The sequence below is a fragment of the Hydra vulgaris genome, chromosome 09 (assembly GCF_038396675.1).
Source record: "Hydra vulgaris chromosome 09, alternate assembly HydraT2T_AEP".
In the NCBI taxonomy this organism is placed as follows: Eukaryota; Metazoa; Cnidaria; class Hydrozoa; order Anthoathecata; family Hydridae; genus Hydra; species Hydra vulgaris.
This window is the reverse complement of record NC_088928.1, coordinates 63,287,722-63,307,544: the sequence shown is the minus strand read 5'-3', so window position 1 is coordinate 63,307,544 and position 19,823 is coordinate 63,287,722. Positions and strand designations below refer to the sequence as shown.

The 19,823-nt window shown below is 27.1% G+C and overlaps 1 protein-coding gene across 1 annotated transcript in view; it reads right to left on the bottom strand.

Annotated features, from left to right (window-relative positions):
* The window catches only part of LOC100206432 (probable ATP-dependent RNA helicase DDX60), an 85,744-nt gene that overhangs the window by 4,423 nt on the left and 61,498 nt on the right, over positions 1 to 19,823 (bottom strand). Inside the window, exons 5-9 of the mRNA XM_065806305.1 lie at positions 17,846 to 17,951; positions 17,373 to 17,669; positions 12,125 to 12,278; positions 2,019 to 2,152; positions 1,379 to 1,561 (exon numbers count right to left, since the gene is read on the bottom strand). Coding sequence (XP_065662377.1) covers positions 1,379 to 1,561; positions 2,019 to 2,152; positions 12,125 to 12,278; positions 17,373 to 17,669; positions 17,846 to 17,951 — 874 coding nt within the window. The remainder of the gene's footprint in view (positions 1 to 1,378; positions 1,562 to 2,018; positions 2,153 to 12,124; positions 12,279 to 17,372; positions 17,670 to 17,845; positions 17,952 to 19,823) is intronic.

Below are 19,823 nucleotides of genomic sequence, written 5' to 3'. Positions count from 1 at the left end.
AATCTACTGTTATTTTGGTTGGATTTATTGTTGTTATTATTATTATCTTTTTTTTATTAACACAGTTCTTATTAGCGCAATGATACTGGAATTATTATGTGTTTTTTTCTCTCTTACTTATAATTTAACCATCAAGGTTTCAATATATCATATAGTTTAATCAACAAGGTTTTCATATATATCACATAGTTTAATCATACCGATTTCAATATGTCATATAGTTCAAAACAGTTATGCAGTACAAATATTTTGTAATAAAATGGTTTAAATATGTAGTAAAATTATTTACAACATCGTTAACATCGTTAACATCGTTAAGTAAAAAAAAAACACTAAGATGACTAATTTTAGACTACTATTGTCTTTTTAGACTACTATCGTCTTTTGAACTAAAAATTTTTGCTTTTTATTTGAATTCTGAACTTTTTACAATTTTAATTTGTTACTTAATTTTTTTCAATTTTTAATAAACTCTATAGAGTTCATAAAAATAGAGACAATTATAATGACAAATATAATGAAATAAAATATAACAGACAATTTATAAACAAAATAAGAGTTTTAAGATTATATACTTTATAAAAAAAAATCACTATGGTGATTGTTTTTTAAAATGTATATTTTCCTAATACTCGCATTTTGTTTATAAATTGTCTGCTTTATTTTATTTCATTATATTTACTTTGAAATAATTTTTGATCTTAACAATTATACTTTTAAAACAACTTTTAAAGACTGCAACATTCTTGAATTTATTTGCATTTTTTCAAACTTCTTCACAAAATTTTGCTTTTTATTTTCAATTTATTTTTATTTTTATTTAAATAGATTTATATAAGTGTGTATAGATTAGTAAGGGGTTTGGTGATAAAACAAAAGCGTCTCCTACTTGTTTTTGCCATCTTTATATATCTTAATTTACAAAAGTTGTAAGCTTTACCATAACGGCTAAATAAATAAATAAAAATTGCACAATAGCCTATTAAGAGCTTAAGTGCTTTCAAATACTAAATTATATGTTAAATATAATTTAGTATTTGAAAGCACGTAAGCAAATAAATTTTATGTTAATACAGTTTATTAACATTATTACATCATATAAAGTAAAAACATAAAAAAATGAAGTTTCCTTAAGTTCTTATAACACTGTGCTTATGCACAAAAGTATCAAACTTTTTAAGCATAATACAAAATATATATAAATTTTCTAACATTCCACTTTTCACTTTTAATATACTTATAACAAAAAAAATTAAAAATAAATCTAAATAGTTAAATTGATGAAGAACTTGAAAGCATTAATAAATACATTATCAACTTTTAAATCTAAATATGTTCAAACTGCACATGAATATTATTGTTAAAACAACTTTATTACCTTTAAAGTTAACATAAAATCTTTAATTTTCTCAAACTCTTCTCCGTTTCTTAACCCATTTTCCTCACGAATTGCAATAATGTTACCATGTTTGTAGAAGTCTAATGCGTAGCTGTTAAGCTTGTAATTCTCGTTATCAAAAGCAGATTTCATGTAAGGAATTTCATGTACATCTGTATAAATCTTTTAAATATTTACAGAATTAAGAAAAAACAACAAAGAATTTAATTATTGACTAATGACTAGTATTAAGTGAAATAAGTAATAGTTAAATAAAATAGTGAGATAAGTAATATATATATATATATATACATATATATATATATATATATATATATATATATATATATATATATATATATATATATAATATATATATATATATATATATATACATTTATATATTTACATATATATATATATATTTATATATACATATATATATATATATATATATATATATATATATATATATATATATATATATATATATGTGTGTGTGTGTGTGTGTATGTCTACATAGAAAATATTTACTTTATAAACTTTGCTTTTTTTTTAAACTATGCATATAATTTTAACGAAAATTTTTTTTTAAAGAAAGTTGAATTTTATTAGATTAATAAGTTAAGAATAAAATTACCTGATGCCGAACTTTTGATATGGAGTCAAATGGGCTGTACACATTTTGATCAGAATGACTTGATAACGCAACAAAATTTGAGCAACATTTATTTTTAAGAGATAATTCCCACAATAACAATTCAATTGTTTTTTCTAAAGTATTCAATATTAAAGAAAAATGTTTATTGTCTTAAACTTTACCAGAAAAAAATTTATTAACTATGGAGTTGCCAGGAAATAGACATAATATCAACCTTACTAGTAAAATAAATTATTTCTCTTGCACTTTTGTTGGTGTGTCGGGACTTGGCAGTTGAGTTATAACATAGAAATTTATAAATTTTAATAAAAACTCTTTATGTTTTAGATAATTTTTATAAAAAATCAATTCAAACCTTTAAGGAGAGAAAAACTTATATTATATATTAAAATTTTAATGGCATTTTTCATAAAGGTTATTCAATTCGAACTTTTGGGTTTTTTTAGTTTTTTTGTTTTAACAGACATTGGAAACAACTGTTACTTATAAAAATATTATTTATTTTTAACTAAAACGAACTTTCAGTTTGTTTATCAATTTTGTCAAGAGCTTTTAACACTGTTAATCATAAAATTTTTCTGTACAAACTAGAAAGATACCTTTTATATTCCCACTCCAACAGAAATACAAATTTTTCTACAAAAAAACGTTAGCGAGGAAACCATTTTATTATGACTCATTACTTCAAATCAGGTTCAATAAAAATGTACCACTTTTTTTGGAAAATCTATAATGTCTGATGGGTAAGGAGCTAGAGGAAGAAATTCCCATTGTAGTGTGCGCCAGTTTTAGCTGCCTGATTCTTGCTGTGTGCGGCCTTGTACTGTTTTGGTAAAAGATAACAACATTTTTGTTCAATTATAGATGATCAAAATGAACAATATCAGCTGTAGTTTACCATTTGCAAAAGAAAATCTTTGTTAAATAAATGCTTGGTTTAGTAAATAACAACAACGAAATAATACTAAATAGCCAATAATATGTGCGTTTATTGTTACAACACATATATTATTTTTACCTCATACGTCAATATCAGATTAAAGAATGACAATAAGTTTTGTCGGAAAAGCAAATATAAAGAGATTCTTGGACGCTGTCGCATGTTTGTTGTGTAGTTTGTGTAGTACCCATTGTGTATACTTCCATCGATTCCTAAACGGGTAAAAATGTATTTAAATAGTTTCATTACTCACAATAAATCTTAAGATTAAATGTGAGTGACGAATCTTAAGAATAAATATGAGGGATGACACTCTTTAAATACATTTTATACCAAGTTAGGAGTTACTGAAAGTTAAGGCAAGAGGCAAGAGCTTGGCATGTCTGACATGAATCCTGATTTATTGTCAGCTTGATATTGTCGTTGTTAATTGTTTATAGTGTTCCGGAGCTGGTTATGTTTTCTAGATTTTCAGCTCCAGATAAAAATTTTCAAAATCACTTCTGACCCGTCCGGTCAGCAACTACCATTCCCAAATGCAGCGCATATCTTCAACAAGCTTTTGAAGTTTTAATACCAATATTGATTTGTAAAGTTAACAAGCACGAACTATCAAATTTGAGACAGAAATACTTTAATAAAAGTTTTACACTTTAACTCAACCAAATTAAATTTATTAAAAACTCTGAAAAATATTTGTTAAAATAGCATTAACTTATATACAAAATTATCTAACATTCATATCCTGTTCAATAAATATAAAACAATGAATAAAATCACACAAATTTAATTTGTTGCCCGATTTATAATTCTGATATATATTATCCTCTTATCCGTAGTTACATTATTGGAATATTGCTAAAACAAAAAGAAGAAAGTAGAATTATCTTTAATGTGCATATGTACGCCCAAGTCTAGAAGTTATTCCAAAAAAGTTTTCATTAATGATTTTCATAAATTAATCATAAATACTTTACAAGATGCCATCGCTCAAAAAACCATTTATTCAATTTCATATGGAGGACCTCGTCTGTGTTAGATGTTTCTTCATTAAAAAATGAAAAGATATAATTAAATCATTTAAAAACGTATTTAAACAGTATTTACTTGACTTGACTAGAAAAGGAAAAAAAAAAGTCATAATTTTTAGTTATATATTTATTTTATCGTTAAAATTTTTCTTATTTTACAAAGAATAAATTAGTAAAATATACTTTACGTTTACTATAGGGGACGATATAGGGGGCGATATAGGGGACGATATAGGGGACGATATAGGGGGCGATATAGGGGGCTTGACGATAAGATTTCTTTTACTTGCTCCTGATGCTCTTCTATTTTATTTATAATTTGTTAATGAAACTTGAAAGACATTTTAAAATGCTTTTAAATGATAAAAGACGAAATAATAATTAAATTAGAGCTATTCGAAAAGGAGAACAACTTTTATAAAAAAATTTGAAAATAAATATTCCTAAGACACAAGTGATGTTCTATTAGCCACAACAGGTAAATAATAAAACATTTTTGAAATCAAATATGTTCTTGATGTCCTTTTGAAACCCAACAGTACTCACGGATCTTAATATTAGTGAAATTGTTTTAGATCCATCTCAACCTGTGACTTATAAAAAAACACACCGATATTTTCTGATTTTGAAAATAATATTGAATTTTATTTAAAAATTTAAAAAAAGTTGATATTTTTTTTTCTTAAGAAGCCTTGTTTTCAACAAAATTTGAAACAAACAACTTTCTAAGTACGTTATTGCTAATTTTAATTTTATAAAACTTTTGTTTTTTTTTATAAAACTTTTGATATTTTTAAAACTAGGGTTTTATTTATCTTTTTTTGAGTGACACATTTTAAAATGTTGGCTTCTAGAGAAACGCGCTCAGCTAAATTCAAAAAAGTTTTAATACTTATGAATTGTTGTTATTTAGTAAAAAGAAGCTTTTTACTAAATAACAGCGATTCGCAGTTAAATAACAGCGATTCGCAGTTAAATAACAACGATTCGCAGTTAAATAACAACGATTCGCAGTTAAATAACAACGATTCGCAGTTAAATAACAACGATTCGCAGTTAAATAACAACGATTCGCAGTTAAATAACAACGATTCGCAGTTAAATAACAACAGTTCGCAGATAAGCAAACTGAGTTTAATATTCAAATCGTTTCATCCTCTTGTTAAATATAACTTCAATTAAAATACTAGAGATGTACGTATATTCAATTTTTATCAATATTGCTTGTATTTTGAAACTCATATGTTTTAAAATATCTTCCACAATAAAAAAGGTGGTGAAGTAATGGTAGGTGGCAGGTGAGCTTATAACCTATGATAATATGATGGCTAGTCCCCAGCAACACTTATACAACTGACCATTTTTCTGCTAATTTGTAAATGTCTTTGTTAAACAGTTATTAATTTGATCTCTCAGCCGCCTTTGCATCCAATTTTTGACCTCTTTTCCTATTAGACCCTATTTAATGGGTCCAAACAGATAAAAGTGTAATGGAGCGAAATTGAAGCTGTATGGGGGATGTTCAAGAATCTACCACTTTAGTTTATAAAGCTTTTCTTTCGTTAGCTGTGCTGTATGTGGACGGACGTTTTTATGAAAAAAAATCATACCTTCAGTCAAGTTCTTGTTTTCTAACATGTCACTGTAGAAATGGCTGTTGATTGTTTTTAGTCTTTAAGAAAATCCTTATAAATTGGCCCCTTAAAATCCAAGAATACTGCAGGCATTATTTTACCAGCCGATAGCTGGATCTTTAGTATATTCGAGTGGAAGAAGTTGTATGCTTCCACTCAAAACTCTGTTTTTTTTACTCTGCCTCATCCATGGATCCATGTTTCATCAAAAGTTAAAATTCTTTTAAAAAATATTATCCTTAAGTAGAATATCGATATTTTAACTGTTGAATAATTTGTTACCCGGTTTCTTTGTGAGCGTCCGTGAGTTGTTTTGGCACCCATCTTCCACAATATTCCTGTACTACAGCCTGTAGTGATCAATGTTATAGGCACTTCTTACACTCGCGTTTACTTTTTTATATATTAGTTAAACAGTCGTGCGCCTATTGTCTCGAATTAACGCGTCAATCCAAGATTCGAGAGAGATTCCACTGCGTTGCTCGACACAAACTTGTGTACAGCCACTTTGAAACTGTTGTACCCATTTGTAAATGTTCAAGCAATTCAAACAATTTTTTTTTTACATTTAAACCAATCTTTCGTGGATTTTAAGACTTTTCTCACCCTCTGCGACTAAATATCTGAACACGGCATGTTGCGAGGTTATGTTTACAAAATATGATTAAACAGCGGTTTAGATGTCATTGCAAGGTTGCCAACTTTACGCCCTATAGTTTCATAAGGATTGGTTCAACCGTTTTTAAATAATAGTAATTTTTTTCTTTAACTATTATATATAGTAATTTTTTCTCTTTAATTATTTCTCTTTAATTTTAAAGAGAATTTAAATTTTTTCTCTTTAATTATTTCTCTTTAATTTTAAAGAGAATTTAAATTTTTTCTCTTTAATTATTTCTCTTTAATTTTAAAGAGAATTTAAATTTTTTCTCTTTAATTATTTCTCTTTAATTTTAAAGAGAATTTAAATTTTTTCTCTTTAATTATTTCTCTTTAATTTTAAAGAGAATTTAAATTTTTTCTCTTTAATTATTTCTCTTTAATTTTAAAGAGAATTTAAATTTTTTCTCTTTAATTATTTCTCTTTAATTTTAAAGAGAATTTAAATTTTTCTCTTTAATTATTTCTCTTTAATTTTAAAGAGAATTTAAATATTTTCTCTTTAATTATTTCTCTTTAATTTTAAAGAGAATTTAAATTTTTTCTCTTTAATTATTTCTCTTTAATTTTAAAGAGAAAAAATATAAATTTTTTCTCTTTAATTATTGTATATAGTAATTTTTCTCTTTAATTATTAAACGAGCCTCGTACATTCTAATGTGGTGTGGATAAATAGAAGATTCATGATTTATTAACTGCAATTTTCTTTAGCGAAATAAAATTTGATAGAGGGTTTCTTATAAGTTCTACATTCGAGTTAGGTGATTTCATTTGAAAAGTGCCAAGGCAACACCTGAAACAACTATCAACATTATTGTGTACGAAATTGTTCTAATAATAAATTTTGGTATGACTTTGAGGTAAGATTTCAAAATTTTGAAAAAGTTAAATTATGTACGCAATTTTGTGCAAGGTTTCTCTTACTTTTTAAAATGAGTTAAAATATAAAACATTTTGCAAAGCATTTTGAGATATTTTATATACAAAAAAATAAATTTAAACTTTAATTCAACAAACTAATTCGATCTTACGAGCCGACTCGGTGATGATTTTTAGAAATGCATTAATCAAGAAAAGTATTTCAATATTAACTTATATACCAAATACATTTAATCTTGTTTTAGATATATATTCTTAACGGGTGAACAGTAAAATTTGAGATTTTTATATGGGTTTTATTTTTGAATTTTTTTTTGTGCACTTATTCTTGTTATTACTTATTTATTATTATATTGTTTCTATTTTAAAGCCCACTCTCTGTAGCTGCTGCTGGCAAAGTTTTATGAAAATATTCTTACTATTTTGTAATCTACATCGAAATGAAGCGTGAAAGTTTGATTGATAGTGTGTGCGGTATTGTGATTCGCATTTCAAAGAAGGTCGAAAAGTTGTCTTGGATCAATTTTTGAAAGAAAATCACCCAAGAGCAAGCATTTACAGATACATTTCAATATGAGAAAAAAGCAAATCAAAACTTCGTGTTGTTGGTTTTGGTCAAAAAGCTAAAACAATGACTAAAATAAATATCACCAAGTTGAAAAGCATGATTGATGGTCGTTCTGGCAGTTCCTCCCGACAAATTGCTCGAAAGCTCAAGTGCAGCCTGAAGTGAATTGTATACACAATCTCACGTTGTGTATACAATTCAGCAACACACAAATATTGTTTACCGAAAAAAACAGACCATTCCAGCACGTACTCCTGAGCAAGTGTCCAAGTTACAGACATGTTGTGGCAGATTGTGTAGAAAATTTTATGGGTGTGATTTCATGATTGATAATGAATTATACTTCATATTTTTTACTTTGATAAGAACTCAAACGTTGGGTATTGGTCAAGCAATCCAATAGCAGTTTCTTGCGGTGTGAAATACAAATCCAAGGCAAAGTTTGAGAAGAAAATACTTGTATGATTAGCAAATTCACCTCGAGGCATCTCAACACCCTATTTTGTTCTTACGGGCCTTGCTGTCAAAAAAGTGTATTTGAAAGAGTGCATTATCAAAAGACTGATGCCTTTTATTAAAAAACATCATCCTGAGGGTAATTTTGTGTTTTAGCCTGACTAGGCTTCGGCCCATTATGCTATATCAGTGGCAAGCTACTTGATCTCAAAAAACATCACTTTTGTACAAAATGCCGATAATCCTCCTACATTGCCTAAACTTCGTCCAGTTGAGAACTTTTGGTTAATTTTGAAGGGAATGGTTTATAAGAACAATTGGCAGGCTACTTCAGTTGATGAATTAAAACAACGGATTAAGTATTGTTTGAAGAAAGTAGTTGTAAATGCTGCACTGACTTTGTGTGGAGGGGTGTATCGAAAGCTTGATTTTGCAAGACGAAACAGTAAAACAAGTCTATTGCAACTTCAAAAATAAATTATTTGATTATAAATCTACAAGCTGTTTTTTATTCTATTAAAAAATATTGATCCACCACAAAGTTAGAGCGTTTCAAAAAAAATCTCAAATCTCAAACTGTTCACCCGTTTTATAAATTGCTGTTTATAGACCCAAAATTCACAAAGACCAAACATCGTTCCATTTGAATTGATTCACATCCTAAATACACATTGACTTTATCTTTATGTGGATACACACCATGTTATGAACCCTTGGCTTGATTTATTCATACATTTTTTAACGGTAATATTATGCGGTTTTGCAGTGCACACAACAAACTTTGTTAAAATTGCGTCTCAAATAACTTTTAAACAATAATATGCTTTTGCACGTAATGGTATTACTTACGAAAAAAAAATTAATAAATATTCTTAACTGAGTATTACGTTGGTTTATTCTGACCTTGGTTTGTTTTAAATTTGTCAGAATTGTTGATTGCTTTATTCTGAGTTTGTCAGGTTAGGTTATCCTGCCACTGGTAATATATAACCCTGTGCAATCTGTTTTATTCCCTGCTTTGTAGGAAACGCTGTTTTAGGAAAAGGCTAGGAGAGCCCAAATTCAACTTAAAACACCCCCTGCCTTGGGGCTCTTGGTTGAATAAAGCCCAGAGATGGTGTATTAATACAAATACTCATCTTAGGCAGACGTTAATTGCATCTAGCTACTGTGTTGTTGAAGGCCTCTTAGGCATGGAAATAAGAGGTAAACAGGTTCTTTTTTTGACCAGCCTTGCCTTCTTTTTCTATTAGGCTGGCGCAGATGTATTTATAAACATGCTGGATCTTCTTGACTTAATGCATGGGTTTTGATTGTCTCTAATTTATTACTAAGCTACTCATTTTATTATCTCCTAATGAGTGCACAACTCTAAAAATCAGTTTTATGGTTCTGAGGTTGGTTGGTAGTCTGGTCTCCCGAACTCTGTGGTAGCTCTTAGAGAGGCTGATTCCATCAACAGAGCTGAAATATCAGAGTACTAACTGCGCCATGTTGCGCTCGGAAAGTGACCCTGTTTGTGCTTTTGGTGTGCATTGTTGAGGCAAATTTGAAGCCCTTTGTTATGGATTAGGATTTATTATTAGCAACGAGTGATTGCTTTGGGTATTGAATAGTGTATTAGTACAATCTGTGGTTTGAGCCAAGTTTTTTAACAAATTTAAATATGGCTAAAGTTCAAAACCTATAAAACTCAAAAAATAATTGTCATCACCAAGTTGTAAATCTATCATTCACTAATATTCATGGTCTTAGAAGTAACTTTTTTTTTGCTGAGTCTTACCGCTTGCAAAATTTACTACACCTACTTGCTAATTGTGAGACTAATTTTATATTGGCTGTCGCATCTTGTGAACTCAGTGTTGATGGTTATCTACCTTAAATTCGTCAAGACTCCAATTGTTACATATCGTTTACATTCCTAAGAATTCACTCATTTATCTTAAAACTAGGTTTGAATCATCAAAACTTTTTTTGTGTGCTTTTGTTTAGCACCACTTCACTCTATCGCTTTTCTCTTTGTTCTACATCGCTCTCCTTCATCTCAAGACTCAACTCTTTTTGATGTTATTTATAATCAAACTGACCAAGCCTTCTCTCTTTATCCATCAGCCAATATTGTTGTTAAATCTAAGTTAAATTTTGAGTCTATGCTATTTCAAAACGCTTTTTTCCTTCTTAAAGATCTAAGTTAAATTTTGGTTTCTTTCAAAAAGTTTTTTTGATTACAATTTTGATTTTTGCTTACTTTTTTGATTTTTCTGTCATCTCTAGCACTTATTATTCTTTTTCTGCTACAATAGCCTGTTTTCTGCGCTTCTAACTTGACCCCTATTTTGAGTTTAAAATTTATTTTTATGACTATAACCTGCGATACTTTGCAATTTGTGACAATATTTCTTTGGCTGTAATTTGTTTCTTGCAGAAGAACAGCTGCTTTAGTTAGTTTGCGTGGGGAAACATCCCAAGCTTTAACCATTTTTAATCGCAAAACAATCACAACATTCATTAAGTTATTGTATGACTGCAAGATTTAAAACGACAACTTAAAAACAACTAAAATTTCATTATTTACGTTGAAAGTCACTTAAAAAGGCATGTTTGAGTTATGAGAGTCAAAATTAACTAAAAGTTTTGAATTTTGTTTTATTAAAATTTATCTTACCTTTTATAAAATTGAAAATGTTACTGAAAGTATATATATTTTATAAATGTTCCCAATCTATAAAGAAAAAAATGAATGACGGAAAGTTAATTTACACAAAACAACAAAAAGTAAACAGCAATAACCTCTATCTATTAAAGAAAATCCAAAAAACTAACGTAATCTAGATATTTCTTTATTGAGTTTAATAACTTGAGTCGGTACTGTATATATATATAAATATATATATATATATATATATATATATATATATATATATATATATACATATATATATATATATATATTAATATCTGAATATATATATATATAAATATATATATATATATATATATATATATATATATATATATATATATATATATATATATATATGTATATATGCAATATTTTATATGGTGTTTTTAATGAAAAACGTACAGTCCCAAAACAACTTAAAAATATTATTTGGTCATGTTTTATAGAACATACATTTAAAAAATTGAATTGGCTTCAAGGAAAAAGTAATTGGGGAGCGATATCTATTTTGTTAAAATACAGTCTCACATTATAAAAACAGTATAACATTTTTTATGTATTATATTTTTTATCTATCATGTATTATATATTTTTTGTTTATATATATCAGGGCAGATCCAGCATTTTTTGATATTTAAGAGTAAAGATGCTTTTGATAAAGTAAAGATGCTTTGCAAAGAGTTGCGAATTGGAGCCTGGGAACAAAAAGCCCAGAAGTTTTCGCTAGAACTACCCTAAGCACGATAAGTTGATAATTTTCTTTTTTTTCATTATTATATTCAAATAAAATTATATTCATCGAGAAATTCAAAATTCCTAAAAAACTCGTAACCCTCTCAAATTTAGAGGGGTTTAAACTTTATATTGTTATAATATTTTAAAATAGTAAAAAATGTTTTATCAATTTGTTGCTCTCATGTTTATGGTAGTTATGTTGCATTTTTTTGCAAAGTATTCTTATTTGAAATAAGTATTAACATATAAATGTTTGATGTTTGTTCCATGGATGGATGGAAATCTCAAATATCATGAAAACAAAAAAATTAAATATATATATATATATATATATATATATATATATATACATACATATATTATATATATATATATATATATATATATATATATATATATATATATATATATATATATATATATATATATATATATATATATATATATATAAAAGTGTGTATTATTCTATATTAAAATTGTAAAACAATGGTTATTAAACCTTTAGGAACTTTAACATCGTTTGAAGAGATAAACTTGATACATGATAAAGGAAGCATAACATCATCATTAAATTTTGCATTTATATAGTTTGATATTGACAATAAATACATGTCATAGACATTTTTGACTCGCTCATTATACTTTTGGATTTCCTAAAATATTAAAGTGTATTAAAATACGGTAAAAACAAGTGTTTAAACATACTTACATATAAAAACCTAAATAACTGTTTGTAAATAATTATTTAGGTTTTAATTAAACCAACCTGTTTTACTTATATCCGTACCCTGCATAGCCTTCAAGAGTACATCATACACAATCAAAATATGAAGTTCTGCAACAAAAATGCCTTATCAACAAAAAACCATATGGTTTAATGAACAAAAAAGACTGCGTCAAAAATTTAATTAATGCGATAGATATCTTAAATAAAGGTATCCACAAGATAACGCTATTGACGTAATTTACAGTCACTTTAGCAAAGCTTTTGTTACGCTGTCACACCGTTGACTTCTGTATAAACTTATAGCAAGCGGCATTGAAGGATCGTTAACCAATTGGATTGAACAATGGTTTACCAAAAGACAACAACAATTATAAATCAACTGCCATGAATCCGAATGGAATAGTGTTACAAGCGGTGTAGAGCAAGGTTTATTGTTGGCCCACAACTGTTTGCCCTTTTTTAACGATCCATCTGATAATATCACTAGTCATATCGTGATACTCAACTACACAATAGAAAAAGAAGATAATACGCATCATCAACTACAACTGCTGCTGAACGTGACCTTGGTATACTTCTTCCAGACAACCTTAAAGTCAAACAACAGGTTGATTTGGCAGCAACAAAAGAGAACATAGTGATCAGAAAACTCAATAGGTTGTTTATCTTTCTGACAAAGAAAGACTCTACATCCTTGGACTAATCACTCTAAAAACCAGAATGAAACTTTAGGATCTTTCACAACAGTATAAAGCAATACATGGTTTCAAAAAAGTTGAGTTCTTCACTCCACAAATTACAGCACCTGCTACTTTGCACTACGATCTACGGGGGCACAAACTTCGCCAGGAAAAAACAGAATCTTTTGAACTGTGCTGAACGATTCAATTATTTCATAAACCGTGTCTTAAATTATTGAAATTTTTTTACCCTCCGAAACTGTAGACACATTGTCAACAAACATTTTCAAGAACTTTCTTACCAGAAAAGCATAAAACATTAGCCAAACAACATAAATAGTTAACCGGATACAACGAGTATCTTCAGCATAAAAGTGTCTAATGTTGCACTTCTTTTTCATTAATTTCAAGACTAAAACAACTTTATTTTTTCAAAAATTTAATTTTTGAAAAAATTGCGACGCATTTGACTCATTGGGTGAATCAAAATTTTTTTTTTCAATTTTTGGTTTTCTATACCGTAAAACACTTGCCACTAGGGTACCTCAGGATTCACGATGATATGAGGGGGAGGGGGAGGGGGGAGAAAAAGAGAATATATTAAGTCTGGAGCTAGTGCATAACAATCGAATATTTAAAGAAATATTTGCTTTTCATCATTTTCTAACAAATAAAATGAAATCAAATAATTTCCACAAATAGTTGGTGACTATTTAAGTAGAACAAATTATTGTAGTTGCAAATAAATGAAAAAGAAACCATTTTTTATCAAAAATTAATTGTGTTTTCGAATGTTTAAAATTTTATAAAGAAAATTATTCCTTTAAAATTCGTTGATTTTTGTCGGTAGTTTGAAGTACTATTTGCTTAAAAGGTAGGCATTGACAATCCGGCGCTAGGTGTAGTTCTTACACTGCCTTTTCTGGAATTCGAGAAAACTACTTTTGTGATGCCTCTGTTACAAGCTTCATTCATCGTTCTATTGTTGTGACGCAAAAACTTTTCAAAGTTTCAATCGACTGGTGTTTCTCTTGATTGGGTTTTTGACCAAATAACTTTTTCGGAGACTTTTTTTTTCAGAAAAGAGGGTCGGAAAAGCGTAATAGTGTTCCACTAATCTCTGCTGCGGTCATAATATGGAATTCACAATCGACACTCACAAATTTTACTACTGATAGTTTTTTGTACTTATCAAGCTGTATGTTGATTGGACCACTAAACAATTTTGGACCTTTTGTTTCTCCGTCTAATCTTTAAAACAAATGTTGAAATGGCAATTTGTTGAAGTGTCTCTAATAAACTCCCCAGTGCTGTGGTTTTTTTACCCATTTTTTGATTATATGATTATCACCAGTTTTCAATCCCGTGTTAGTAAAAGTAACATCACCTTGTATTACTTGAAATGAAAATCCAGATTTATTAAAATATAAAACAATGGTACTTGCAATATTTTCAGCAGACCCAGTAGGCAATAGCTCCTGTTACCCAGTCAGATAATCCATAGCAATGGCTAGCCAATGCAGTATTTTTGATTTCAATGCGCATCTGGCATGGTAGCTTAGTTAATTTAAATACTTTAAATTCTTTAAATTCTTCATTGATGACTTCAATGGCGACGGAGACATTACTATTTAACTCTTTTTGCTTTTTTTTTTATCTGAATAATTACAGCATGGTTGATGAGACAATAAATTATAAACCGGAAGAGTTCATTTGTGTTCAGCAAACTTTCTATAGTGTTTTTGAACAATATTTTTTTGTTTCTTTTACGTCAACATTTCCAATTTTACTAATACCATACATTCTTTAAAAGTATAAAAATTTAAGTTCAATGATATTTTATTTTATTTTTCACACTTACAGGTAATTTAAACAGAATACTTGTAATCACAAATTTCGGTGTTTAAACAGTTGGCAATTAAATTTGCTTAAATTAGTTTTTTTAGCAACCGTGAAAGATTAGTTAATATTATCGAATAACCAAAACAAAAATATATGAAAACTAGTTGTTGTAGCGGAAAAGACACCAAGTTTGATGAGCATCGTGAAACCATTTTAATGCGAAATAGAAGATAATAAAGAAATATTTAGGCACAATGCACTAGCTCAAGATCTAAAATATTTGTTTAAATTTTTTTTACCATTATCTTTATGTACGTTAAAAGCAAATTTTTTGCAGTATAGCAAATTGAAAATTAAAAAAAAAAATATGGTCCAAATTATTGTTTCCTAATTCAAAGCATAAATCATACAACATTTCAAATAAATAAAAAAGAAACAATAAATTATTCTAATGCGCGCAGTGATAAATGAATCATCAACTAGTATTTTCCAAATAGCATACACTATAAACTTTTTTTTTCAGAGAATAGTTTTAGCTTTTTTACCAAACAATTTTAGCATAAATATATATATACATATATATATATAAACATATATATCTATATATATGTATAGATATATATATATATATATATATATATATATATATATATATAAACATATATATGTAGATATATGTATATATATATATAAACATATATATATATATATATATATATATATATATATGTGTATATATATATACATATATATATGTATATAAACATTATATGTTTATATATATATAGATATGTATATATATATATATACATATATATATATTTATATATATATATATATATGTATATATATATATATATATATATATATATGTATATATATATATATAAACATGTATATATATATATATATATATATATATATATATATATATATATATATGTATATATATATATATATATATGTATATATATATATATATATATATATATATATATATATATATATATATATATATATATATATATATATATATATATATATATACATAAACATATAATGTATATACATAATAAAATATACACAACAACAAACATAACGGGTTTTACCCTTAATCCAAGGTTTTCAAATAAACGGTAACATAACACTAGACCACTTGTTTTATAACCAGTAAATACCGTTATGTTCTATTTATAATTTGTATGAAAAAAACGAAATGGCAAGTACCGTTGTGTTTTTTTCAAACGAATTATAAAAATACATAGTACATACCTTTTATAAAACCCTAAATCTTGCATTATATTTTTTAAAAATATAAAGAATCTTTTTTTACTGTCTATGATTGCTGTTTAATCTAGCTACCATCTCTTGTAAATATCCATTTACCCCAAATTAGCATTCTTTTACTGCAACGTTTATTTTATGCTCAAAAAAACTTTTTTTGTCTTTTATTTTCCTGATCGAAAGATTACAGCTTTCTCACACTTTACAAATTAAATTTTCTGGCTCCTAAACTATTTTCTTAACTAACTAGAAACTTCCAACTTAAACAGCAGTTGCCTGCAAGGTGTTAGCATCAATTAAAAACAATCAGAATTTGTTGAATGAACTAGCTTATATAGCAACAGTAAAAATCTGCAGGTTGTTATCTACAGCTTTAGATTTTCATTGGTTGATTCATTTTTGCATGGTTTTAAATTCTACTTATTATTTCAAGGGGGTACAGATGTGGCAAGTTTTTATCTAAATGATTCCTAGATTTATTAACATAATACAAACTTCAATACAACACCTACAAACTTTAAACCTAATACTACTATTACTCCTTACTAACACATCGACCTTCAAGACATCAAGACATCAAGACATCGAGACATCGACATCAAGACATCAAGACATCGACATCAAGAAAGTTCTATTTACAACCTACCAAATCCTATATATCGAGCACTTTTATATTTAGCCTTTCATCTGCAACTTACTACAACCTACTGTAAAATTTTACATACAACAGTATAGCTAATTTCCATTTTACTCAGAATCAAATAAATTACCAAATTGGATTAAGATGTCTTGGAAATAAAACTATTTCAATAAGTTAAAGTAAATCACATTTTCATAAAAAGACGGCATCATAAAATCTGTTCAAACCATGTTAGTGTAAAACCCGTGGTTATTTAAATTCTAAAAGAGTCAAATCAATCTCATAAAGAGAATTGCTTGCTAATTTGTTAAAAGCATCAAACATATAATGTATTCATTTTTTGAAAACTATTTCATTAAAAATATTTCTACAAAAATGATAACAATCTTTAATTATCTATTCAAAGAGTAATTTAAAATTTTAAAAATCATCCCCGTCATAAAAAATACCCATTTTACTCACCTGTTATAAAAACTATAATAATCACTGCATTTATTTAAAAAGTGTCAATTTTTATAAAAAAAAATTAATATCAATTTAAAATAAATTATATGCTAAAATAATTCTTAATTACCAAGGCAAAAATATCAGGGAGCTTTTTTAATAATAGTAAACTTGTACTTCTTTTCTTCTCCACAAGCGCTGGATGGACTTTAGTATTGGTAAAAAAGTAGGATAAAACAGATACGAGATCCTCTAAAAACTGCGCTGTATATAAACCATTTTTAAGTCTGGTGCCATTAATACAGTACTTATGGAAAACTCCAGAATTTAATAATGAAACAAAAGATAAATTGCATGGTTCGTGATAATACAAATGTGAAGCTAATCCTGCTAAACCTTGCGGTGTCCCATCACTATTCAACAATCCCTAGATCAAGTTTAAATTACAAAAAAAACTCCAGGAAAAAAAATTTTGAAAGAAACAAATAAAATAAAAACCATATGTTTAGAATTGAAATATTATTTAAAATAATAATATTTAACATTTCGTTTTATTATAACATTAATATGATAATAAATATACTATAACATCCAGAAACAAACCTCTCTAATCAGAAATTGCACACTAAAGAAAAAAAAATGCTTGAACTGACTATCTAGCTCAGGATACTCTTTTAACAACAGAGGATATTTTAGCAGTGCCACCATCCTAAATATATCATAAACACAGATCAAACATTCATGTAAACTATAACTAAAATCTCGTTTTATTAGCATCAGTCAAAATTACTTTTGTAAATATATAAATATACATATATATATATATATATATATATATATATATATATATATATATATATATATATATATATATATATATATATATATATATATATATATATATATATATATATATATATATATATATATATATATATATGTTTAATGCGCTCGCCACTTTTTACTCTTGAGAATGAATTAGTAGATGGCACATGCGACATGTATATATATATATGTATATATATATATATATATATATATATATATATATATATATATATATATACATATATATATATATATATATATATATATATATATATATATATATATAATATATATATATATATATATATATATATATATATATATATATATATATATATATATATATATATATATATATATATACCATGCCCGAGTATGCCGAGAATGGCATCGGTGATCGTTTAAAACTAACCCATTATAACGCGTCCGACACATTCCATCTGAACGTTTATTGTACGCCCCCGTTCTTGCTGGATATTTACAATCGATCGCTATATTAGCATATGCTAAGGTTGTTTCTCTTTATCGTGCTCGCCAATTTCTCTCGCTTTATTCCATTACGTACCACTAGAACCTTCTTATTCATCTCTGTATAGAATACTGTTGTCATATTTTGGCCGTCTCTTCTAATGTTGCTCTTCCTCTTTAAGCAAGGTACAAAAATGCATTGTAAACTTAGTTAGATCCGCTCAATCAGTTAAGCTTGAGCTTCTTTCTAAGCTAAGCTTGAGCATCGCTGTAACATTGCACCTCTTTTACTTTTTTACAAGTACTATCATGGTCACTACTCAAAAAAGCTATTATCTCTAGTTCCATCAACTAAATCTCATTCTCGCTTAACTCCGTCTTTCAGTAACCCAGGAAAAAAAGTTTTATAGAATTTCTATAAACTTTTGGAACACATGGTCTATAGAAATTCTATCGAACTTTTTAGAGTTTCTATAGAATCTCTGTTAGTTTCTATAGAAATTCCAAAAACATTTTTTTATACTTTTTATTTATAGAAAAAAAAGTTTTATAGCAATTTATATAGAAATTTATACACATTTTATAGAAATTTTATAGCATTTCTATATAATTTATATAGGCCATATGTTTCAAAAGTTTATAGAAATTCTATAGAACTATTTTTCCTGGGAAAGACTCATTCTTTCACTGTATCTGTCTCTGCATTCTCTAAAAACTTTTATTCGTCAAGTTTTTTTCCCGGCACTTCAACCCTATGGAACTATCTTCCTTCTTCATGTTTTCCTGACTCATACAACCTTCAACTTTTCAAGTCTTTTGTTAACCTTTTCTTTGCTCTATGGCTCAATTCTTTTTTTTTCTTCTAGTAACTCCCAATTTAATAATGGTTGCTTGCAGCCTTGTTGGGAGTAATCTTTATTGAGAGAAAAAAAAACATTTTGACAATCTGAAAAAAAGACCTAAAACTTTTTATATTTCTTAAAAATTTCATTAAGTTTTAAAATCTGCTTTAGGTGACAGTAATAGTGTCAATCTATGAACTTCAGAACAGTGTCAAATATATTAAAAAGGCCTAATATCGCAAAAAAAGGCATAGTGTTTCAAATGAATTTAATGAATAGTGTCAAAAATAAAAAAAGAAATAGTGTCGCAAATGAATTTAATAAATAGTGTCGGAAGCAAAAAAGGAATAGTGTCGCATATAGTAAAAAAGAAATAGTGTCGCAAATAGTTAACTTTAGAAATTGCTTACTCTTTTTGCTTATTTTTATAGCATACGGCTTTT